General features: G+C 42.6%; 1 protein-coding gene across 6 annotated transcripts in view; it reads left to right on the top strand.

Moving 5' to 3' along the window:
- palld (palladin, cytoskeletal associated protein) overlaps positions 1-25,937 on the top strand; it is a 70,214-nt gene that overhangs the window by 18,422 nt on the left and 25,855 nt on the right. For 4 of the 6 annotated variants that reach the window (XM_084010595.1, XM_084010592.1, XM_084010591.1 and 1 more), the window contains 9 exons: positions 6,187-6,362; positions 7,033-7,099; positions 8,192-8,309; positions 9,647-9,709; positions 15,757-15,898; positions 16,395-16,418; positions 17,037-17,156; positions 18,055-18,508; positions 20,981-21,016. In XM_084010595.1, the coding sequence (XP_083866721.1) occupies positions 6,187-6,362; positions 7,033-7,099; positions 8,192-8,309; positions 9,647-9,709; positions 15,757-15,898; positions 16,395-16,418; positions 17,037-17,156; positions 18,055-18,508; positions 20,981-21,016 (1,200 nt within the window). The remainder of the gene's footprint in view (positions 1-6,186; positions 6,363-7,032; positions 7,100-8,191; positions 8,310-9,646; positions 9,710-15,756; positions 15,899-16,394; positions 16,419-17,036; positions 17,157-18,054; positions 18,509-20,980; positions 21,017-25,937) is intronic. The other 2 variants (XM_084010594.1, XM_084010593.1) reach the window with 2 other exon arrangements.

Raw genomic sequence — 25,937 nt, 5'->3', positions numbered from 1 at the left:
AATCGTCCGGATTGTGTCCACATGCTGTCCACACCTCACAGAGATCCAAACCCAACGCGAGTCAGGCTGCCTCGGCATGTGGTCTGAGTTGATCAGATCCCGATGCGCAAAGATGCTTTCACAAAAGCAACTAAATCAAACGAAAAACAAGCTTAAAGGTTAAAAGCAAGAGTGAAAATGTCTTGAAGGATGGAAGAGTGTTGGCATTGCGGATATGGCTGGGAAGGGCATTCCAGAGGGACGGGGGCAGCTGTCGCACCAGGTCCAGGAGCTGAGTCCTGATGGGTTGGAGGAGGTAGGAATCACTGGACTTGAGGTGACGGGTAGGGGTGTGGCAGTGGAGGAGGTCAGAGACATGGCGTGTGAAGTTGTTCCTGCTGTAACCATCTTGTCGGGCATGTAGACCGAGGGGTTCCAGTAAAGGTGCCGTTGCATACCTGGAGGGCAGGTAAATGATGCACTATGTGGTGGAACAGGAAGCTACTGTAGTAAGGCTGGCTCATGGTGGAACATAAATATTCTGCAGCAGCTCTAGTGAGGTTCTGCCTGCAGACCTGTTTGAGTCAGCATGTGTGGGAAAGAGGAAACCTAATATGTTTCCAATCTCATGCTTTTGCATGAATGAGGCGATTTGCTCATGTCGTGGATAATAAAACCAACGAGTTTGGATAGCTGCAGTTGACCTCCGTTGTAGTTTGTAATTTGGGATAAAGACAGCCTTGATGCCGCTACTTCTTGTCCAGCTGCACTTCGGTTGACTCCTGTGGTCCAGAACCTAGAAACCCAACACTGAGCAAAACTTGGGAGTAAAACGACGACATAAACTTGTCACGGGGAAAGTGTACATTGATCATCGATTGGCTCTTGGGTGTGTTTTTGCAAGCTTGTCACTTCATCCCGTTGAGGTCGTTTTTTCTGTTTTGGATATTTTTTTGCAATCGAACCCTCCCTCCTTTCATTTCTCTCTTCGGCTCTGGCCCTCGTTTGGGTTTTTGCGGTGAGAACACAGCTTTGGCTTCATAAAATGTTTCCATCAACAGCAGCAAATAACAACAGGGTCAGATGAGGAGAGCGTGGCCCTCTCAGCACACACCACGGAGGCCAGGGCAACAGGCTCTGGTTTGGCCTGGCCCACTGGAATGCTCTCTTCTTCCGTAGGTTAAAGCGAAAGGGAAGCACCGCGAAAAATCCTCCTGCTATTATCCGAGGCATCATCTGGCATCAATTGTCTTAACTGAGATGCGTGTAATTGCCTTCTCACATGCTATCTTTATTCAGAGAGCTGGTGACAGGCCGGGTCGATGGCGACGGCGGTATGTTTTTGAGTCAGCATCTTGGCTCGGAGGCGTAAACTGGAGACCGTTTTGCATGCATGTTCTGAATTGTTGCGTTATCTTTTTTATATATATATATATATATATATATATATATATATATAAATGGTATTGTGTGAAGAGGAAATGGGTGGTGGAGCTACTGTTTGCCAAGTAATTTGTACCTTCGCTCAATTTTGTCAAAGCTGCTTTCCTAACACACCCTGCTTCCCCTTCCAAATGAGACTATTGAGTTCCTTCTGTGCCAGGATGCTGTTGAGGTCCATATTCAGCACATTCCATGGAAATAGAGAGGGGATTTAATAAACATTACCGTCTGTCTGTAAATGAGTTTACTCAGTAATTATACCTAATGGTAGATCATTAAGGTTGATAAATATGGGGTTTTTATTGTTGTGCTTGTTGGTTTGTGTTTCCTACTTTATGTTCAGTCAACCTTCAGAGGAGCACAGAGCTGATGAGTCCTGTGCCCTGCTCTGCCTTTCTTCAAATTTGTGCCCAAACAAATGTATAATTTCCATTCCTTTTACTCCTACTGAACAAATGGTTTGTGTTTTTTAGTTCTGCGAGGAGCTGGAACTTGAAAAGACAAGTGAAAACTGTAGGTTTACAGTGAACATGGAAGTTTATTTTAAAAACGTACCTACTTAAACCCAAACCGTGATACTTTCTTCAGCCTCACCAAGTATTTTTTTGTGTGAGTAAACATAAAAACTAAATAAACTTATATTGGAAGTTTATTTTGAAAAGACAAGCAAAAACAGTGTGCTAATGAAGTATATGTTGAAAACATTCCTATTTGAACGCAAACCATGAAGATATCCTAAGCCTAACTCAGTACTTTTGTTGCGCAAGTAAATCTAAAAACAAAGTAAACTTCTTTTATTTTGAAAGGAATAGCAAGAAGTGTATGTCTCCTGTGAACATGGACATTTTTTGCCATCTGACAGGTCCAAAACTGACGCTAGAGCGATGGTATTTGACAAGTTGGGAGGTAGAATGTTTTGGCAGATAAAAATATCCCTCCACCGTTTGTATAACACAAAACACAGACTTATAGTCCCTCCAACAGCCTTAACGTCATTTGCTCGATGATGTAATGCCTTACAAATGTATGTACTAACTGTATGCATTACAGTGGTGTTCTACATTGATGGAGATTTGTACTCTGCGGTTTGCATCAAACAGAGAACATATGGCTGCAAAATCCATCGCGAACCACTTTGATTGATACAGCAAGTGACTTAAAAGAAAGTCGTGGCGTTTAACCAACAGAAGAAACTTGACTTTCCCAAGCAAATCGCCAGCAGACATGGCAGTTGCCCAAAACGACTCGTTCCCCACCCACCCCCCCTTTTTTTCCTCCGCCTGACTGTAATCCGGAAAAATGGATTTCAAAACCCACAGACACATTGGTTTGTTGAGATGATCATTTATTTATTTCACTCTCAAATCGGCAGCTGCTGTCAGTTTTTATACCAAAGAATTGTGGCTTGTGCCGTACAACAAAAGACATGTCGTCCCAGATCCCGGTGTTGTTTCTGTTTTGGATCATGTGTTTGATGCACAGATTGCTGGGGGGGGTGGGGGGTCCGGAGCGTGGTGGATGACTCGTGGCCTCCACTGCCTCCAGGGCCATCAAACCAGCGGTTAGAAAGGCCACTCTGCTCGTGTGCCATTAACAACTTCTTGTAAAGTTGCATGTCACGATCCATTTCCTATCATTTAACACACCGGCGTCTGGCTGCGTGATAGCACGAGCCAAGTCTCCGAGCGATAATAAGATGGAGGAAGTACCAGAGCAGTCTATTATACGGTGGGGGGGGGGGCAGAATCCACCTGTCACTGCTACTGATGAATCGCCTGGCGTGATCCGTCTCAACAATGACGGAGCGTATAATCTTTCCTGTCTGAGCCAGCCTGACTCATGCTCATTCACCTCCTTTACTTGCCATTCATACATCCCCCTCACTCTCTCTGCTCCCACACCCACTCTGTCAGGTGTGAATCCTCCAGTATGAAGCGTTGTCTGAATATTTTCGGCTGATGGATTGCTCTCTGTCTGGCACGGGAGTTTCTCCTGTGCAGCAGGATGTTTGGGAATTTTTATGCAGCCCCTCCAAGATAGCTGGAATGTCCTCAGGTCAGCCTCATGGAAAGACAGAGCAGCTGTTTTTTCCGGCGTTTAGGGAATTCCTGACCCTCCCCCTGTCAATGCGGAGGTCGGGGAGTTGAACAAGGCGTAGACACGGGCTCCCTTTAATAGGGTGTTCATAGGTTTTACTGCAACATTGTAATATGAAATAACACACATTTTTGTACATTTGAAAGTGAAATGCATCAATTTGACAAAGTTAGGAGTCTAGATCTATTTACAATTTTACGAGACTGGCTACATGTTTAAAAAAAACTTTAAAAAAGTGTAAAATTATATAACATTTTGGCAGTTTTTTGAGTGTTTTCTTGCTTTTAGACTAGTCGAGTTACACATCAGGGTTGGTTAGGAACAACTTCCTGGTGTCTATCGATGTCACAGTTTACTAACCTCTCAAGCACCATCCCTCAGTAAGAACGCTTAAATAATGTATCCTAAAAAGTCATGTGCATATATCTGGTCTAATTTGAGAGGTAAGAAGCTAAGGAGGTAAATTAAACTAAACTACAGTACCATTCAAGAGAAAATAGAGAAGCAATGAAGGGAAAAAAGCATAAAATCTACATTTCAGAGGCAATATTGCAATTAACATAACGATACAACTGCATGTCTTCTTCTTTGTCTTCAACTGCAGCTATTCTTTGTTAAAAAACACTAAACGAAAATAATTTGAGAGGATATTACTCAAGCAGTGTTTTGGCCATGTTTACCGTTTACACGTCGAGTGTTTATTGGAAGTTTTACACCAAAACATTAATTATTTCAATAAAGCTGCATTACCAATAAAGTAATAAATCTCTCGAACACATTGAAATGGGAATAAAGTTCCACGTTCCAGGGATACCGAGCATGTTATTGTAGACCGGCGGGTAAAACGTTTTCCAAGAAAACCCTTGAAAACAACTCGCTTGTATTATTTACGAAAGTCAAATTTGCATGACTTCATTGTTTAAACACTCCTTAATAGGACGTAGCTTGGACAGCGTACAGTTGGTTTACTTAAAACCAAGTGTTTCCAAAATGTTTTAAAAATGAACAATTATAATAAACTGATATTTATGAGACGTGACCCTGTCGTCTGATGATGATGTGGTAACGCTGCTTTAATCACCGCGAAGAGAGAGAGGTAAGATGGACTCGGGTTCTCTCGTCCTCCTGGGTCCCTGATCGGGGGAACAAAGCCGGTGTCGGACCCCGGGGAGGTGGTTCGAGGCCCAGACGCCTGCCCAGACACACAGGCCTCTGATTGGAAGGAGGGGAAAGGGTGGATCTGCTTCCCGTAACACGACGTCTCGCCACTGCCTCCAGGCTGGCTGACGTTTAGCAGATATGGAGACATGCCCAGAGGCCGTGTGTGTGTGTGCGTGTGTAGTTATTGATGCTAGTTAGGATTGGCAGGTCGCCATGTTTGGCAAAAGGTATATTTAAGCTCAAGTCAAGAAGGGTAACTGCCCTGGCGTGTCTGATAAGGTTTTATTGAAAGGAGACGTATATTTGTCTGGATCAACGAGTTTACCATGAACTCTATATTCTGTTAAAACACATTTTGTTAAATCTGGTAATATTCATCAAATCTACCCAGAATGGAAGTAAATCGGGATTTTCTTTGAAACACTGTCTAGACTGTGTCGTTACAATTTATTTGGATCCATGGTTGAAATAAAAAAACGTTTCTGAGTTTAAAAGTTGTTCCTCCTCTAACACTGGTTGTATTGTGATTATTAATCAACTTAGTGCAGCTAAAGCGTTAGCATGGAACTAACATGGAGTTTGAACACAGTCAAAACAAGTTTGAACCAAGACTAAATGTGTAGTTTCACCAGTTTTACTGCAAGAAAATCAGTGTTTTGAGACCAGCAAACCTAAAAGTGCTGAATAAATTACATTTTCTATCAAAGTAACTACACAACTGGACAGTTACGTAACGTTTGACATTAAAGTTGCTTATTGGCTGCTCACTTATTGAAAAAAGTATTTCTGTATCTGCTGCTCTTTAATTAAATTTAAATTAATTCAATACTTTTACACAGATCATTCAGTTCCCTTTTGCTGGTGTGCTTCATGGAAGAGGAGCTCAAGTTATTAGAGGTGTAACGATTAATTCGATTAATCAATGAATGAAATGCGTTTAATCGTATCAATAGTGATTCTTACTTATGATTGTTTTAATACGTTAAAATGTTAAAAATAACTGAGCATTACATTTTTGTATTCAGCATAAAATATTATGCAGGACTACTTTTTTTATAGAATAAATATGTTAAATAAGTAATTCTGTGGTCTGTTATTTTTTCACCTTTCAGAAGAATACAAATAGTCTCACTCGCATTATTGCATGTTTATTTCATGGATGTAAAATTTTGGTTACAAGTTACAGAATCGAATCGAATCATTGAATCGCCAACTACTGTATCGTTAATCGAATCGAAGTGAAGCCAAATATTCACACCCCTACGAGTTATGCTTGAATGATGGTTGATTTATGTTATTTACCTCTAATCTGACACAACTTTAATTGAGAGTTTAAATAAGGATGTGTGATACACACATAGTGCAGGTTATTAGTTTACTTCCTGTGTTACATTTTCTTTTAACTCTGTACATCCAACTGTGGTTGACTCTCTCTCTCTCTGCTCAGCAATGCAGCTGCTGTGATTGGCTTAAAAAGTAACCCAAGCTGTGATTCACCTCCTCCAGGTGGTTCTGCGAAGGCCGTGAGCTACACAACTCTCCCGACATCCAGATCTGGAGGGACGGTGACCTGCACACGCTGGTGATCTCCGAGGCCTTCGAGGACGACACGGGACGCTACACCTGCGTGGCTTCCAACAGCATCGGAGCAGACAACACCTCCGCTGAGGTTTACATCGAAGGTCAGAAGTTTTACTTTGAAAAAAAAAAAAGTTTATGCAGTTATACTGTACCCTACCGAATCATTCACTAGTCCCAACTCACTATCCAGTCCTCTATAAAGGGCTCTCTGGATAGTGAGTAGAGACTAGTGACTCATTTATTCAGCTTATTGAAATGCTGAATGTAATTTCCCCTGATAAGCAGTGGTGCTGCGTATATTTCATGGGCTTTTATTGTGAAAGGTAAGACCAAAGACTGGTATCAGGCTGTGGAGAACAATAAGTGTATTTTACTTTGTGGCTTTGTGTTGTGATGCTCTGCTCACATTAGATACAATATTTTCATGGATTTGTCTCGATCACGCTTCTCTCGCTGCTCTCGTCTGTCATTTTGCCTTTCAGAGCAATGCATGATGGTATATAATGCTAGGTTAGTGACCACTGACCAAGATGAATTGTGGGGATATTTTGAGTCCACTGTATAGGGTGTAATTCTCACTATACATTCAGACAGCACTACAACATGGAGAACTCTATAATATACCCCGCTCTAGTAAGGAGTGAGTGATTTCAGATTCAGCCATAGTCATAATGTTTGTCTATGTTTAGCACACAATTTTCCTCAACAGTAATAATGTTGAGGAAAGAATGCCTGCATCACATCCCTGCCTTTGTTTTTGTGCCTTTGCAGGAGCTTCGTCATCAGACTCGGAGGGAGAAGGAGCCGTGTCCAAGTCCAGATCAGGAACCATGCCTCAGTACGTGTGTTCCCGCATGACCTCTAATGACCCAAAACTCGCAATCCCCTGAGCAGGTTAACTGAGCCCCGCAGCACCTAATCAAGTGTGTTGCCTTTAACTAGACCCCTTAAAGGGTAACCCATAACCCTGGCCCAGTTCACAGGCCACTATCTAATTAATGAGGGGTGCAGAAGGTTAATATGGTGAATAATCACCCTGTCAGGGTTGTCCTCTCTGCTTATTTCCAAACGTTGTTACCCTTTTCCTGCTTTCCCTCTCCTCTTTTATTATTCATTCTTTTCTCTTGAAACACTTCTCATATGACAGGTAGCTTGTTTTTTAGAGAGAGTTTGGGCCGTGGACCAAAGTTATGTTTGTGCAGATCCAGATGTGAATGCAGGAATTTACAAAAAACCTGCGGAAAAGGTTCTATATGTGGAATTCATAGCATTACTATATCGATATACATAGTATTTGCTATGTAAAGATATAGTGGAGAAACGTCTACACAAGCAGAGAATTAAGTCTGGGTGTAGTAATTAGAGCTTCTCTGTGATTGGTCGACATAGACGGGACGGCCGCACATGCATTTAGAGCCCGATCCATGTTACCACTATTAGCACTGTTAGCTGCTAGCTAGCGACACAGCCATGTGGAGGCAATAGAATTTTAAAATTAATTACAAATTTAAAAAATTGTTACTGCTATATTTTTTCAATACAGATCTTTAGTTACAAAGGACAAGTTTATGTCAATTCAGATCACAACGCTTATTAAAAATGATCTGAACTATTTTTTATTTGAATTCAGAGGATTGTGCACTCCAGTTAGCAGTACCCGCTCTGAGTGCCTTCTACTTCTCTAAATTCTTATCTGTTGTATAAATCTGACTCCATCTGGACGACTTCCTGATTCCCTTTCTGTTTACACATCGAAGCCAACATCACTGATATCATCTTAATTGCCGGGAAGACAATTTTCTTTGATTCAAGTATCATATTTTTAACTAAAAGCATATCGAGTTGACAATCCCTCCTTGTGATTCTTGGGAAAGCTTGGTTTTTCCGTCTGTATGCGTGTGAGTACTGATTTATGGCTTGTTTGTTTTAGAGTTCAGAAGAAGATGACTTCAATGTCCCTGACGATACGCTCGCCCTCACCCAAAACCCCTGAGGGTCTTCCCTGTCGCTCTACTTTGGTCCAGTCCCTGTCTCAGCCCCCACAGCGGGTAAGAACACAGGACAGTAGATGTTAAGCCCCGCCCCCTCCGGTCCCCAAAGTCAATGTTACAACAAGGACAAAGGAATTCCTTACAAAGGAATTACTACTTGAGTGCAATAAAACATATTCTGTAAATATTTATATATATATATATATATATATATATATATATATATATATATATATATATATATATATATATTATATATATATATATATACTGCCCGCTCGCTCAGCTCCACTCGGAAGGCTGTAATTAAGCCCACTGCGCTGCACAGGCGCTTTTTACATGGAACTTGCACGTGATATTGATACTTGGCTCACGAAGTTGCGCAAGTTATAGTTTGTAACAATCAAAGCACAGCAATCGCTCTGATCCACAGACACGGGACGAGCCTACTGTACGCAGGGTGGCTGTAAGTCCATAAAAGCCCACCACGTCACTAGTGCTGTTTACACTGGAACTTTGACAGGGGCACAAAGGCCACCTTGGCTGTAAATTGAATATTTTTTCACAGAGCATCAAGGCCAAAGTGCAGGGCAGCGACGGCTATGGCCGTCGTGAATTTCCCACCCTGAAGATGGTGGTCTTTTCTGATACTGTGGGGACCTATTGACACCCCAGGGACCAATTTTAGGTTTGAAAACCATTGAAAAGTCGAATTTCATAATAGGGCCCCATTAAGATAAGATTACATTTGTGTTGGAACTAGCCGCAAGCCATGCTAATGGTCATGGTGGTGATGTACGTTGTGTAAAACCAGAGTTGTAGTTCACTGAGCGGTTTTACGCTAAATGAAATGATAAAATGACAAACTGAGACTTTGTTGACTTGCAAGATTATCTTTTAAATTGACATCATGTGTGTAACTCATGGAACAAAACAGGGCCAAAATTATAAAATATTTGTCTCTCGCCAAAGAGTACAGATTTTTTCACGGAACAAGATCCCATGGAGAACACTGGAAGGGGCCAGACTTCGCCTCTCTACTTCCAGGAGTTCCAGTGAAAGCAAGAATTCATTTTTCATGTGCTGCTTGTATTTACAGTCCAATAGCGACTTGAGATGTGAGAATCCAGGTAAAAGCTAAGTTAAGCAAATAAAAAGCTGAATTGTCATTAGAAAATAGCCAACGTGTTCCGCCTCTTTTGCTCATCATGCAAACCTTTTAACTAGCATTAAAACCAAAGCCTGCTTGAACGTGATTGGTCAATACAACACGGGCTACAAATGCAAACCGTCAGATACCAAAATCTTGCCTACAGATTCTGAATGTGGATGCAGACTCTGCCCGTCTGAATGGACTCCACCTGTTCAAAAAGTATGTTTTTAATGTCTTCCAGATGCAGAGCCCAGTGTCGTCACTATATGGTGGTGAAGTGTCAGCTCCTCCTACATTCACCAAGGTAAGTCAGTGTACACAATATATATGATAGATATGTACATAACACATACAGTAGAGTATGCAGTAAGGGTGTCAACATTTACAATTTTTTCTACACGTGTACACGGGGCTTCTAACCAACGTGTACCCGGTTACACGTTTAAATTTATGATCTCTTTCTATCGCAGTTGCGCCATATAACCACTAGAGGATTCTGTTTCCATTCAACCGCCTCCTAATCCCATTTAATCGAAGCCATTGTAAGTGGTTGCGCATGGATCCCATGCTGTTTCTATAAGCCAACTTTGCCTGGCATAATTTACACTCAACTGTATTTTCAGTGGCAGTTTGTTCAAAAAACTGCCACACAGTGCTGTGCTTGCTTTTCGCCGCCATTGCGTCCCCGAGTCAACTTGAAGTCACGCGACACTGGCTGTGGCCGCAGGGTTTTTTTTAACGTAACATTGTGCCCAATCATGGATGCCAGGGCTATTCGATTAGTTTTGAATGAGGGCCGGTTGATTGCCCAATTCGGCCCGATTGCCTGTTGTACATAATACTACACACGCATGACTTGATATTGTTTTGAAGGAGTGCTGTCTGCATATATTTCTAGTCAACACTCGACCTGCATCAGCGCATGTGAATACGAGCAGATCTGTGCGAGCAGCTAGCGCGAGCGCAGCGGATTTTGGACGGAGACACAGCCGCATTTTTATTATAAAAGTACTGGTCCGGTTCCAGTCCGGTTTCGCTCACACCACGAGTCTGAAGAGTGCAGCAGCTTATCAAAATACAGTGTCAACTTTCTGAGTTTTCAAAGTAGAAAGCGACATCGCGGTGGTTCAACGAGGCGGACGGTCATCAGAAGAACGTAGCGGGGGCGCGCGGTGAGGATTGTTGGAGGATTGCGCCTTAAGGAGCAAGTCTACACTGTGCTGCGCGGAGATGATAGAGGGCAGCTCATATCGGCCACTATACGGCCAGCATTTTTTATGTTTTTTTTCCACTAAACGGGCCAGTAAATATTCCTTCGCAGGCCGGATCCGGCCTGGGGGGCACCAATTGAATTGCCCTGGATGCAGATAACTGCACTCGTGGGAACATTTAATTGTATAGTTAGTTAATGTTATTATCTGAAGCTTTCAGGCAACATTATCACCCCTAAAAATACTATATATATATACAGTATATATATATTGTGAGAAATAAACCAGGAGGAGTAAAAATGACGCGTAAACGGCTATGATTTATTATCCGTGTACCCGTTTACACGTGTAGACATTGACACCCCTAGTATGCAGATATTGTTTAATATGTCATTCCAAAACTATGGTCATTAAAAGGCTGCTGAAAGAGGTTTTTCCATTAGATTTCAGGGCCCCCCGACAGTATAGGTTGCTTAGTTGCCATTGGCAACTTTTTTAGAGAAATCGGTCATTGGTTGCCATCAGTGGCGACTAGTGATGTGAGGATATAGGATGTTATCACAGATCGCAATAAAAAAAACTCATAATGAATTGATCGTGGTAAATTTTGATCATCGGGATAATCGTAAACATCAGGAGATACATGATTATGTCTTCTAGTTCTCCAGGGTGGCAGCCACTTTTAAAAGAGTTTGTGTTAGTGATTTACGGTAGTAGCCCTGGCTGATAACCATTAGGCGGTTCCACAAGTCAACATTAACTCTGTTTTAATTGAACTCTGGACACGGTTCGTTTGGGAAGACGTGAACACAGTACTCTGGTGTGGACCGAAAACAACTGTTGCGAGACGGCATGCAAGAATTGGGACTTGAACTCTTTCCAAGCAAACTCCAGTGCAGTTCGACTGCAGTAAAAACATGATCCAACAATGGCAGGAAGTGAAAGAAAACACAGGTAAAGGACAGGTTTAGAGAGGACTGACTTGAATTTTGGCCCTGATGTCAAGCAAACATCTGACTTCTAGGCTAAAATAAGTCCACAGATATATGTTCATGAGGTCATTCAAGAACTGGAGGAGAAGGGATCTGTGCCCAGTTCACAAAGTGAAAAAAATGTTGGCCCTGCTCCCCCGTAAACACCCCTGAGCAAATGAGGAATTTCTTTATTTGGTCCTCTTTAATTTGTGCACTGTGAAACCAAACCAGACTAAATAGGAAATGGAGCAAAAAGTATCAATTTCCCTCCGATCCTAACTAACCAAACAGATGATGGCTTATGAAAGCAGCCCGTAGCCTCAGAAGCATTTATGAGGTTGAGCGCTGCTGTTGGGCGTTAAGACCTGGCTTCCAGTTGGTGTTTCACGTCATCCTTAAAGACCTTTGAAGGGGGCTGAGGTCGGGGCTCTGTTGATTCCAGTTCAATTCTTTCACACTAAAACCATTTCTTTGTGGAAATATTTTGCACACAGAGGCCTTGGGATTAAACAGACAGGACATTCCCCCAAACCAAAAGATTGCAGCATACCATCGTCTAAAATATTCTGTACGCTGTGGCATTAACAATTCCCTTAAATTAGGACTACGAATCGAGCCAAGACCATAGAGAAAACAGCCCCAGATACATACGTCAATAGAGTACAGTGCAACACATACAGTACGCACACAACCTGATACACATGCACTCAGTCTCCTAGCCTTCCCATAATAACAGTGTGCAGTGCTGTGGCTTTCAGCAGTGGGGGTCAGATAAAACACAAGCTCAAGAACACCCTTTTTTCAGCTCAGACTCTTCAACACTCCTGGCTCCCTTCTCCCTCAAGGCTGTGGGTCTTGTGACAGGCTGTGGACTCGAGACAGGCTGAGGCAGGGCTTCAAGGGGTCCCCTGCCAAACCCACAAGGGTCAGGTCTCTTTCACATCTCGTTCAGCCAGGAGGACCCTAAATCATTTTCCACTTCATTACAGAAAGACATTTGTTTTTCTTCACCCCGCACTCCTTTAAAAAAAACTGAAATAGGCTCAACAAGAGGATGTTCGCCTCCAGTGAAGTGATGTCACCCAAACAACACACACACACACACACACACACACACACACACACACACAAACACTGCCAAGACCCATGATGTACATTCCACCCCTGGTCTTCCCAAAATACAGCCATGCCAAATGAGACGCACAGTCACAAAGAGAGAGAGGCTCAGGGCTCAGAGGCACATTTATTTACGCTGACACTGAGTGCCTCTTGTTGATGGATGTAGCCACCTAATTAACTAGCAGAAGAGACCAGGCAGGGTTGAGAGTGGTTTCTCCATCAGCCGCCTATGTTGAAGGGTTGTTTTTGTTTGCTATTCGCTCATAAGCTATAAGCTGTCATGATTGATTGGGAACCAAATGCCAAGCAAACTGATCGCGAAGACAATACATAGACACAAACTTGCAGTCATCTCTGCCTGGACAACTGCGCAACACCTCAAGCTTAACCTGCGTAAAACCGAACTCTTCCTCCCGGGGAAAGACTGCCCCTCGCATGGACCTGTCGGTCACTGTTGAGGACATCACAGTATTGCCTTCGTCAACTGCGAGGAACCTGGGTGTAATCCTCGATGACCAACTATCCTGCACCCCCAATGTTCTGAAAAAGGCTCAAGACTCACCTGTTCAGTCTTCACCTTGACTCTGCATAGCATGACCCATTAACAAACCCCCAAAAAAAGCACTTCTATGTTCTTACCTATAGCACTTTGATCATAGCACTGTTGTTCTTAAGGTATACTTGCTGAAGAGCTACTACTTTACTCAGACGAGGAACTAACACTTGGTTCTATTTTTTCGCTCTTACTTTATCGGCAATGATATGTTGTGGTTTCTTTGTTTTGACAAATGTACTTATTGTAAGTCGCTTTGGACAAAAGCGTCTGCTAAATGCCCTAAATGTAAATGGCCCCCAGAGATCTACGATAGTAGCTCATATTAGTCCAGAGACCAGACCAGACCAGACTATGTAGAGAAACCAGAGACTGTCTCTGGTCCCCCAGAGGTCTAAGATAGTACCTCACATTAGTCCAGAGACCAGGCCAGACTATGTGGAGAAACCAGAGACTGTCTCTGGTCCCCCAGAGGTCTAAGATAGTACCTCACATGAATCCACAGACCAGACCAGACTATGTGGAGAAACCAGACTGTCTGTGGTCCAAACAACAAGGTCTCTGCCGTATTTATGAGTAGATGACCTTGGGAGTGTTGATGGAGCAGCTACAATGTTAGCATAGCCTAGCACCCATCAACCAGACTTTTTCCAATTTCTTTTTGTTTTAAAAGTTGTCGTCTTGCAGACAGACCTAACAAAGCATGACTTCAGACTTTTTTTGTTTTTATGTAGTTATTTTGGTATCCTTTTTAATCATATATGCAATTAAAATCACAGCAGAAATTATTATTTTGGGTTCATCCAGTTGTGGCAAACCAGCCAGACGTGTTGCTAGATCCCGTGAATCCAGCTATGTGAAATGATGTTATGAACTCAAGACGTCTGGTTTCCTGGGGTATCTGGGACTTCACAACATGTACAAAGCAGCAATAGTGGTTATTTCAGCCATGATTAACGAAACCTTGTTGGAGTCTACATCGAGTTAAGCCCCGCCCCTCTTTGGCTCATGTAGAGTGATTGGTGCAAATAAACACAAATGATCCTGCGAATAAACTTGCGTGAGGCGAAAATTAACTTTGTTTTTGGTGTGAACTAGGGATGTCCCGATCCGATATTTGGATCGGGCCGATATTAGCAAAAAATGCATATCGATATCGGATCGGCCTGCACGGGAAAATCCCGATCCGGACTCCCGATCCAGTTTTTTTTTTTAAACTCCGGTCCTTGTTTTCCAGCGCACCGATGTAGTAATCCATTCCATTTTGTTCTGTTTTCCCCCAAAATCCGGTCCGCGTTTTCCAGCACACCTAGCGCACACCTCGCGACCTGTCCAGCATCCACTAAACAACAACAAGACGGACTTGTGTGCATGTCCCGTGTTTCCCCTACCATTGTACAGGCCATAAAATCAATATGCCAAAAATAAGCCACCTATCAATTCATTCATAAATCAATAATCATTTACATTAGGAGCGCCTCCGCGCAGCACAGTGTAGACTTGCTCCGCAAGACGCGCAGCCACAACAATCCTCGCCGCGCGCTCCCGCTACGTTCTTCTTCGTACTTTACGCGCTTGTTCTGATGCCGTTCCGCCTCGTTAAACCACCACGATGTCGCTTTCTACTTTGAAACACGGAGTTGACACTGTATTTTGATAAGCTGTTGCACTCTTCAGACTCGTGGTGTGAGCGGGACCGGTACCGGAACCGGACCGGCTTCCGCGCTGCCTGCTCGCACAGATCCGCTCGTGCGCACATGCGCTGATGCAGGTCGAGTGTTGTCGATAAATATATGCACTCCTTCAAAACAACATCAAGCCATATTGTGTGTGTAGTATTAGGACGTGATGACGTGTGTACGGGCTAAAGCCGGTTTGGGCTGGAGCAGTGTGAATGCAAAGCAAGGGACCCCCTGTGGGGAGGAGGATTGTTTTTGATAAGCTGTGGAACTCGTGAGTTAACCTATTTCTACCTGAATTTCTATGAACTATTAAGCTGTTGAGTAAACCTATAACTTATATTTTACTTGATAAAATAAGACAATATATGCACTCATATGTCGTTATAGTGTTTTACAGTATCTGTAGCTATTAATGTGATGCTCATCATTTTCCAGACATATTTTTCCAGCCCCTAATTTTGGATAATTTCCATCAACCGGCATTTTTAATCTTTAATACATGCTTGGATCGGCCGGTATCGGTATCGGCCGATACTAAAAGCTACAATATCGGTATCGGATCGGAAGTGCAAAAAGCTGGATCGGGACATCCCTAGTGTGAACACGGCATTAGTGTCCGCTGGCCTCCTCGTTCCTCTAATAGTGATAATAGTTTACTGACTCATCTTCAACAACCTCCTTCTATGGAGCTGTAATCCTGACGCAGATTTATCCTTCATTACTGGTTTCAATCTTTCCTCATCATTCTTCACTCGCTCCCTCCTTTTTCTCATTATGTGCTTTTCCCCCCCATGTATCGCTCCTCTGTGCAGCTGCTGCAGGATGCCCAGGCATCCGAGGGCCAGGTGGTGGTTCTGGAGTGCAGGGTCCGTGGAAGCCCTCCTCTGCAGGTCAGATGGTACCGCCAGGGAGAGGAGATACTGGACTCCCCCGATTTTCGTATTCTACAAAAAAGTGAGACATTCTTCTGCATTCTGCTCATTAAGTCCACTTTACGTTAGCAAAGTGATTTTTAATGATATATTATAAATATATCCACCTGATTAGGGACGGGACGATACAGGATTTAAAAAAAATTAGTGATTTGAAACTTGACTTAAGCTCGCTGTCATGGTAGAGAAGTCAAAAATAGAACCTGATTTTTTAAAAACAGAGAAAACATTAATAAATGTATTTATTATTAATACTTTATTTATGCAGGGAGGCCTTATTATTTGTTATCACCTTGAGTATTTGATTGTTTTTCACTTAAAAGGATGTTCACTTAAAAAAAAAAACGGTCTTATCTACCAGTCAAGCATATTTTGATGGTTATCGATCAATAATAACGTGGATAATATTGTGAATCGCAATTATGTCAGCCCAAATAATCTTGATTATTATGGCTAATAACTAAAATATCTCTGTCTTCCTTCCCTCATCTTCCTGCCTGTTTCATGCTGGGAATCAGAGCCTCGGTCTGCAGCTGAGCCAGGTGAGCCACAGCCATTAATACTCCCTCAATTACAACACTGCTTTCATGTTCCCAACCGCAGACAGTGGATTCAATTTATTAGATGTGTCTGGAGACTGAAGGGGGGGTCGTTATCAGCTGCAGCCTTTCACGTGGTTATGACTACAGCAAAATCACAATTAATAAGTCACATCGCATCTATACTAGAGTCACAGCGGGTCCCTGGGAAAGTCTGAGAATCCCCACCGCCTCGACTCATAATCAAACACAAAAATCACAGATAAACAGTGACACACGCGCTCATCTTTTCACCCCTGTGACTCGGGTCAGTGTTACTTTCAGACTGTGAGTCACTCAGACGTCCCTGAACATCTGCACTTCAGTGTTTCTGTGTGTCTGTCTGGTCGTTATGAGTCGTTACGTCCATGCTTGTTTGGCTTTCTTCCCGCTGCCCTACATGCGTCTAGCTATAGTGACTCACCGGCCTCTAGACGCGTCAATCATCAGTCTACATAACTTGTCTTTCTCCATTATATCTCATTACAAACCAATCGTGTGTCGACATGCCACGCCTGGTTGAGCAATGTCTAACTTTTGGTCAATAATGACGGTATTGACAGCGGATTTCTTTTCTTTTAGAGGAGATCTGCACCCTGGTGATAGCCGAGGCCTTTCCAGAGGACGGGGGTCTGTTCTGTTGCACGGCGTCCAACCCACATGGATCCGTTAAGAGCTCGGGTCAACTCAAAGTCACCGCTGGTGGGTTAAACCGAGAAGGAACGAGATGTATAGCATGTTGTTAGCAGGAAGCTTCCTTGATTATGCTGATCAAGGAAGCTACCGGGTATTTACAAAGTCAATACACAGAGTAAAAAAGTGCATTAGAGTACAGGTAGGTCTACAGGGTCAACAGGTGGGCGTCCTCTCAATAACTTGTTTTGTTGAGTTGGATCCATGACAAAGAGAATGTTCTGGCTACTCGCCTGAGACGGTTTAAACATTTTTTTTTTAATTTAATGACTTTTTGAAAATCACGAGCCATCCCCAACTCAAGTTCAATCCCAGCCATCTTTAAGTAAAACCAATCACAAGTATATTGTCTAAAATGCTTCCAATGGAAGAACAGATAGATTTTTTAAAAAAAAGGTTGATGTCTACTGTGATGAAACAAAATTAAATGTCTTTAGTTTCTACATTTTCTTTACCGGCATTATTTGCAGATGAATCCCGGCTCTGTTAGACGGACCTCTGACAGTCGGGTAACTCCCTGGAGGTGTGGTTTGGAGTCAGTTATAACAAGATGACCATCTTTTGTCCTGTTTATTATTGTACGGTCCGGTGCGAGGTGCGAGTTGATGTGCAGTGCTTTTTATGAAGACAGAGGGACACAAATATTTCTGTCTTCTCACAGACAGAACTGTGTACGTACTCTGCAGGACTCGCCGCACAGTTAAAGGAAAGACTGAATAAACAGGAATTGCATCATCCTGACTGAAGCCAGCTGCTACTTTAGATCACATCAGCTGTGATGTGTTTTGTGTGTGTGTGTGTGTGTGTGTGTGTGTAATCTTTATCTAGTGAGGTATGTGGTGGCCAGAAGAAAAACTAAACACTAAAGTCCAACATTTTCCACTTTTCTTTTGTTTGTTTCCTCCAGCAGCGGACGACTCATCCAGTAATGGCCTTTCTGCTGATAGCCCAGGGTTGGAGGATGTGGCGACGTTCCCCCCTCCCCCCCCACCCACAGAAATCAGCCTCCTAGAGCTGCCACCCAAGGCGCTGCCTCAGCCCGGTGCTTTCCTCATCAAGGAGGTGGAGATCTGGCCCGCCGTGTCGTCCCTGCCTCCATTTCAGATGGACTCGGAGGTAGAGGACGGGGCTGATGTAGAGGGGTCTGTACAGAACGGTCCTCCATCTCCACCAAGTCCACATAAAGCAGCCTCACCACCACCACCACCCCCACCTCTGCCACAGTCTACTACGTCAGATGTCCCAGTCAGATCCCAGAGTCCAGCCCCGGTGGCACCAGACTCCCCTCCATCCCCAGGCACGCCGTCTCCATCCCCTGGGAAGGAGGGTCCTCCGCTGCCTACCAAGCCCAAACCGAAGCTGTGAGTACCTGTCGTGTCCCCCATGAGTCTGTGCCCAGAGGGCCTCCCAGTCACCAAGGGAAGGCCTGCTGCCCCCCCCAGCCCGTCTGTGGTCTGGTTGAAATGATAGTGTCTCAGCTTTGTGCAAGGGTTAATGGGGGAATCCCAAGCCCTTTTTGTGTGTGTTTTTTAAGGACAAAAGCATTCCCTGCTTTTATGTTGGTGTCAATGTGGCATCGTGTTAGCCGGGTCTGCTCGTCGCCGTCTGTCTGCGGCTGTAAACAGATCTGTGTGGCTTTTGCTGGATGGCTCCCATTGTCTCGGTCTGACCTCGGACAGCATGCCCAGCCCAGGACAGGGCCATTGTGTTTATTTCCTGAGCACCTTTTTCTGTGGGCTCTGCAGGGATCAGGTAGGATGTCACTGTTATTAGAAAGAGAATTGAATGGCTTTGTTTTCAATGGTTCCTGTGTTTTGAGATGTCTGCTGTCGACAAGCCTCTTGTGCATGGGTTGTTGTTTTTTTCTTATATATCTCGCTAATGCCGTTCTTTTTCATTACATTTTTTTTTTTTAAGCTTTGATCAGAAAGAATATCATGGAAAAAATCCAGAAAGAGAGACAGAGAAAGGATAAAAAGGACTACTTCCAGACTTGGGAGGTTGTAATTAGGTAGCTAGCATCTTTATCCCCTTGGCACCCAGGCTGCCTCACTGATGCATTTAAGATGATAAATCACAGACCTCTGCTTAGGCCAATCCACTCTAAAATCAAATAGAGATACTAAGCCCCTTTCAGTGTCCCCATGAGACCTTATTTCGTAAACACAAATGTGCGGTAGTCAACGTTGAAAGACATTTGTTTGACCACGTTTGAATCATACCGTGAATAGCCTACCCGTGATGTTTGCCAATGCAAAATATAATTTTGCAAGTCAACAAAGCCCAAGTATAATTTGGTTTTGTGAGCAACCATGCATGTGTAATTCAAGGCACAATTCAAACAGGATTCATGGATAACACTACAAGCATTCCTATAGAGACAAAAAGAACGCCCACCCGAGAGGAAAACAATCAGCACCACAATATGCAATGAAGGGCTGAATTTATTTGTTTTCTTCTCCTTGTTTTAATCACGCTAGCAGACTCTGGTGACGGTCCGTCCGTTCATCAATTTGGTCCAGACTGCAATATCGACAACTACTTTATGTGCGGTCATTAGGAGTGGGTAGTTTGACCTAAAAATTTGGATCACAGCATACTTTTTGTTGTTGAGGTGACGGCATTATGATGGAATTACACAATTAAAAAAGGGATATTCCGCTAAAATCATGCAACAATTCACTCACAAATGACTCTATTGGCAATGTAAGCAAACATATCTTAAAGTCCCAGTCGGCAAGTCTGGCAGATCGAGGGCACTCTGTCAGATTTTGAATGGTTACAACTCTCATGCTCCTCCCCCACGACCACCGAGCTCCCTCCCCTCGACTTCGTGCCCTTTGAAATCACGCCACCTTTGAAACGCGGGTCCAATGTTGACTCACAGGCACCGTCGCAATCTTTCTTTTTTCCCCTTATTTTCCACCGGTGTTTTCTTTTCCTTGGTTGTTTTGGACCTCCATCCTCCTTCGGTTTTAACGAGGAATTGGAAGCTTGTTGCTACTTCCCTCCGCCTCCCCCCTGCGATAGTGGAACGACCCGAGGGGGGAGGGGCTCTGTGTGTGCACAAACACAGCCCTGCGTGCTGATTGGACATGATGATCAAACAACAGGCTCTACAATCTACATGCACGTAGAGGCGCGCTTTTTTTCTAAAACCGGTGATTTATGTTGTTCTATCGGAGCAGTGTCGGCTTCGGTGAATATGATCAAAAAAATGTTGCCGACTGGGACTTTAAGAAAATTTTTATTTTTTTTTTAAAAGATATGTTACTTGGCTCCAAGTGAGAATGAACATGAGGCAAAGACCTACATGTGTTTTGGGTGGAGGAGCCTGCTCCTTGATGTAAACGTAAACAGCCATGCTGTGGTTTTGTGTTGGGAGTAAACTTTATTGCCGAGCAACCTGGATCTCAGGAAGTTGTTTTCACCTCTTTTCACCGCAGCCAAAATGGGACTTACATACATACGCTGAAAAGAATTTACATCCCTGCGGAAACCAAAAGCTGAAATGATCTTTAACATCTCAACCAACACAAAAGAGTTTAAAGCAGCTTGCATGTTTACAGGCGCTTCTTCTATTTTTCACTCTCAATATTTACTGAGATGGGGAGATTTCATTATTCCTGTCCCAGTATTGAACAATGTGAGCACATCCCATCATGAGCAGATGGTTAACAGAGTTTGGTCACGGTGCAGTAAAGCTTGGTTCTTGCACCGCGCGGGCTACTTTCACTGCATGTGTGCTGGACTTGCTTCCTGCTGATGGATGCTACAGTATTGCACATCTGTTGACGTAAAAATGTTATGACCTGTTAATTCTGTGCTTCCAGAGCTGATAATAGAGAGGAGGAGACAGAAAATTACAGGTAAATATATCTGTGGCTGTGACGGTGATGCTCTGGATGTGATTTGAGTGGCGCCACATGTGACCTCGTTAATCAAGCTGTGACAGAAGCAAACACAGACACAACAGTAGGAATTATGTTGAGGTTTCTGACTCACTTCGTGGAAATTACTTTATGTTATCACAATGTGGGATGGCAAATCAGAGATAGCAGACAAGAACTAAATTAATTATGTTCCCATACGTTCCCGTACAGATCCTGATACCTGAACTGCAACCTCTAATATTTAGGCCTATCGTTAACTAACTCTTCTTCTGCTCATTTCAACACATTTGGTGTTCACAGTGTAGCATTATCAGGGAAAATAATGGGGTGGGCAGGACGGGTCTGTAGTAGTAGTTTGCACATGTGCAGTAGCGATGAGGCAGCAAGTGGCGTGTGTTGTTGTGCCTGTGTAGGGTAAACAAGCTGATAAATGATATGATAACGTGATGATCAGATCGGCCGATGTCCGGTCCGGCATTTTTAGGCGGATATGGAGGCATGTTTGAGGTGTAGAATTTTACACACGGCAAGATGGATATTCTGAATTTTAAAGAGATGAATATACAAATTCTGGATATTCTGTATCTTTTGTGGCGTGCGAAAACATAATTACAGAGATCGAATTTGAGAGAAATGACATAGATAGAACATAAACTGACTTTTATCTCTAGATCAGACCTCGATGCCAGATGAACGAGGGAGTCAAGCTGCTCCTATCAGTTAATCCACAACAACAACATGAATATGCTGCTGAAAACAATCAGCTCCCAACTAGGGCTGTTCGATTAATCGATTTTAAATCGTAATCGCGATTATGTATTTAGAACGATGTTAAAACGTGAAACTCGTAAAATCGATTTTTCACACACCTCTACCTCCTTCATGGGTTACATTATTATTTAGCATGCAAAGACCCAGTTTAGTTTAATTAGAAAATGTCTTGTTTTATTTAATTGGAAATATAACTTACTGTATGTTTGCAAGTGCTGATTTGCTGATTTTTTTCTTATATTTTTTCAAACTTTATTTATTTTACAAAAAGAGTTTTGCACTTTATTCATTCATTTTTTGTTTAATAAGAGCAAATTGCATTTAAAGCCCAATGGGGGAAATGTTCAATAAAAAAGCAGCATATTTGAAATAATTTCTTTGCCTTTTGTCATTTCACAAAATAATCGTAATCGTAATCGAAAATCGGATTTTGAGAGAACAAAATCGAGATTTTATTTTTAGGCAAAATCGAACAGCCCTACTCCCAACTGTGTAGCAAGTAGAAAGTGCCCCCCCCCCTCCCCCTTTAAATTCTACGATGACACAGTAAAACAGCAGCCCTCCCATTAACGAAAGGTCACGCGTCTGCACTCCCATTTCCTCAGGTAACATGTAGAAACAGAGACTGACCCCTCTTGACCTAAAACCCCCAGAGCTTATCACCAAGCTCATCATATCCTGTTTGTCGTGTGGCACTTCCCATACGGACCGATAAACCCTTTCTTCTCTGCGAGCCACATGAAACATCAGCAGAGTACAGCAGAGCCTGCAGCCTTTGAAAATGCTCTTAGTTTGTAACTTTAATTGCCTTCTTTATTTATTTATCTTGTTTTTACATTTTACAGGAGTTCTTTTTAATAAAGCACCATGACTTTCAAAAGAACCACTTTATTGAAATACTATAAATTCATCAGACAGAGTGGAACGTATGATGACTTATGACGAGTATTTTTAGAATAAGGCAATATCATGAAAGAGAATAATTGTTTGCATGCATTTACATGAAGGCAGCGGCGGATCAGCACGGATGGGAGTTATTATCTGAGTTAGCAGTTCACCGAAGGCACGAGTGTCTACACCTCAATCATTAATCATCAGTTTTGGGGGATTTCTGTACATATAAGCTTTTACTCCCAAGGAAATATTACTCATATGCGAATATCCCTAAAAAAATGGCTTTCATAGAAAGCATCACAATCTTAACACTGTTATTTATAGCTATTGGAGGGATGTGTTCATGTTCACAAATCTAGAATAAATCGTCCTAAATCATAGGAAAAACAAGCTGGAAGCCTGTGTAAGGATCTTTTTCGTTTTTGTTGCTTCAATATCACTGAGCTGATGAGACGGAGGAAGTCGTTGTGTGACTTGGCAGGCAGGAAGCAGACTGCAGGAGACCTGAGCTGTGCAAACAGACCTGCTGCGTTTCTGCGCTGGAGGAAAAGAGCGAGCGCAGGGTTGGTAGGTATTTGGGTTTGATGCCCGGCGTTGATGTCAGACGTCAGGATTAGAATCAAAGGAAATTCTCAGGGGGGAGAGGCTCATGTTGGCCAGCTGGACCTGAACCAAGCCCCAGGTTTGGAGAGAAAAGCAGAGTTTTACCACATGGTGGAATGAATAGATAGATTGCCAATTGGCAGCGTCGTCTCATTTCAGGTTCCTCTGGAATGCAGCATTTTTTTTCTTTCTTCCGCAGCATTTTGTTAAGTAATTCTACAGATAGAAACTAATAATATATGGTTACTTGCCATAGTTGATAGATGTGTTATTTTCAGACTGCCGTGAGCAGGATAAAATTAACAAGCGACAGCATGTACAGCCAGTGTTTAATTGGCCTCTCTGAGTGCTCCGAGGATTAAGTATACAAAGCAAACATGCTGCACTAAAGTTACCTATTTCTTTAAACAGATGTGTTACGTATGGCAACAACTTTATCTTGGGAGTGAAGCCTATTTTGAATGTGTGAGATTGTGTGGAATAAACACTTGGCTTCCTGCAGAAGGGTCTAAATAAAGATCCTGCAGGACTACTGTATAATAGGGTAGCAACGGATCGCAAAAGTCTTGAAGACGATTGATACGATTGTTGATCGATGAGCCAGATTATATTTGTCGTTGTTTTGTTATAGCAGATGGTTTACAAGACTGCAGGCTCATGACGCCATTGGTTAACCGTTGCATTACAGAGCCCACAGATCCAACTATTTAGAATGAATATCAGCTGACTGGGAACGCATATGGTTTGATTAAAGTTAAAATTAACAAGCGACTCCAGCTCTGTGCAGAGTTGAAGTTTCAGATTGACTGATGGATGGATGTCATGATACTACTGGTTGATATAGAATGGTACCTGCATCATATTTAGTTTTCCAGGAGAAAAAAACTCAGGTGCAAAAATATGAAGAAATTGTTTTTTTGGTAATTTTGACATGCTATATTGTTAAATATGTACAAACTACGATACGACCATGGATGTGATCTAAAAAAAAAAAGAGGTTAACGGGTATTTTTCATCTCAGGTGAACTTTAAGGTGATTGCGAGCAACTCCTTCAAGAAAACACTTCACTGAGACTTAAAAACAAGAGGAGACAGTCAAAAGTGTCAGAGAAACGTGTGACCACAATAATATCGGCTGTGATAATAGTGGCAAAGCATTATATTATAGGGTGGGAAATGTCTGGGTGGGCGTCACACACACACAAACAGCAAAAGCAGCAGAGGCAACAATTATCCTCCAACCATTCCAAAACTTAATCTCTATTTCATAAGACCAGGTATCAACTTTGACAGTCAAAATTGTTCTCTGGCACGACTTTCATTCCACAAAGTATGTCAGTTTAGCCCTCACTACCAACGTGTTATTTTACGCAGTATTTTAGCCTTTTCTTACTACACTGACGGTGTAAAAGTGAATCAGGTTCAAGTTCTTGTTTGTTAAAGAGATGCTGTAATGCTTACTTATTGCCTCAAGTCATGTTTACAATTCAAAGTCAAAGGTCAAATTCCCTAAACTTTTTCCTGACTTTCACCGACTAAAGAGCTGAATTTCCAGAACCTATAATGAAGGTAAAGAAACAGGCCACCTTTGTTTTCAGCCGACAAAACCACAGTATTTTTAAACCCATTAATGTGAGTTTTAAGTACAAAACTTGAACAGCGCACATTCATTATGTTATTTGTTGTTGACGAGTGGTAACCTGGTGCTGAAAAAAACCAAGTAACCATAACAACCACTCTACGAAATAGGAGACATTCGTAAAATAACCCAGTAAAGAAAAAATACAGCAAGGGAAATATTACATCTTGTTAAATGGCAACTGGCAACTAAAATGAAAACATGATACAAACAAAATTCCCTGATATGCCCCCCCCAAAAATGAAATCCCCTTACTTTCCCTGTCTGGAAAATACATTTTAAAATCCCCTGATATTCCATAAAATCCTTGATATGACAGGGAATTACCTGATATGACAGAAAATTCCTGATATTCCAGGAAATGACCTGATATTCCAGAAATGACATGATATTCCAGGAAATGACCTGATATTCCAGAAATGACCTGATATTCCAGGAGATTACCTGACTGGTGGGAACCCTGTACATACAAACACTATTCTTCTGCTCAAAAAAGGTACACAATACACAATGAATTGCTTTATACAAAAATATTACACTAACAACTCTCACTTTTCATCGTTTTCCCCATTTCTTATAATAACTGCAACTTCAGCAAAAACAGGATGCACAAGAAAAAAAACACGTCAAGTGAAACTCACAGTTCGGCGTCAGTCCTGGAGCCGACGGTCGTTTCCGGTTAGCAATGGCGTTATCCGCTGTCGGCATGTTACCGGAAGTCCATGTCCTCGGCCACCGGGGGGTCCCACTCGTCTCCTTCCGTGTATCCGCTCGTAGCCCGAGCTAACGCGAAGAAACTGCTGCTAGCCGATGCTACCAGTACGCTCCGTTAGCTAGCATGTTAGCCGAGCAGTTAGCATTGTTAGCGTAACAGCTAACTTCTACGCGCTTTCAGTTACTCACAGAACTCAGTTTCATGCAAACACTAACATTCGGGTCTTTATCCAAAATTAAAATATAAAAATTAACCGTGTGCGTTGGTGTTTCAGC

This window comes from Eutrigla gurnardus (genome assembly GCF_963514095.1).
Source record: "Eutrigla gurnardus genome assembly, chromosome: 6".
Classification (NCBI taxonomy): Eukaryota; Metazoa; Chordata; class Actinopteri; order Perciformes; family Triglidae; genus Eutrigla; species Eutrigla gurnardus.
The sequence above is the reverse complement of the archived record's forward strand: the minus strand, read 5'-3'. Positions and strand labels throughout refer to the sequence as shown.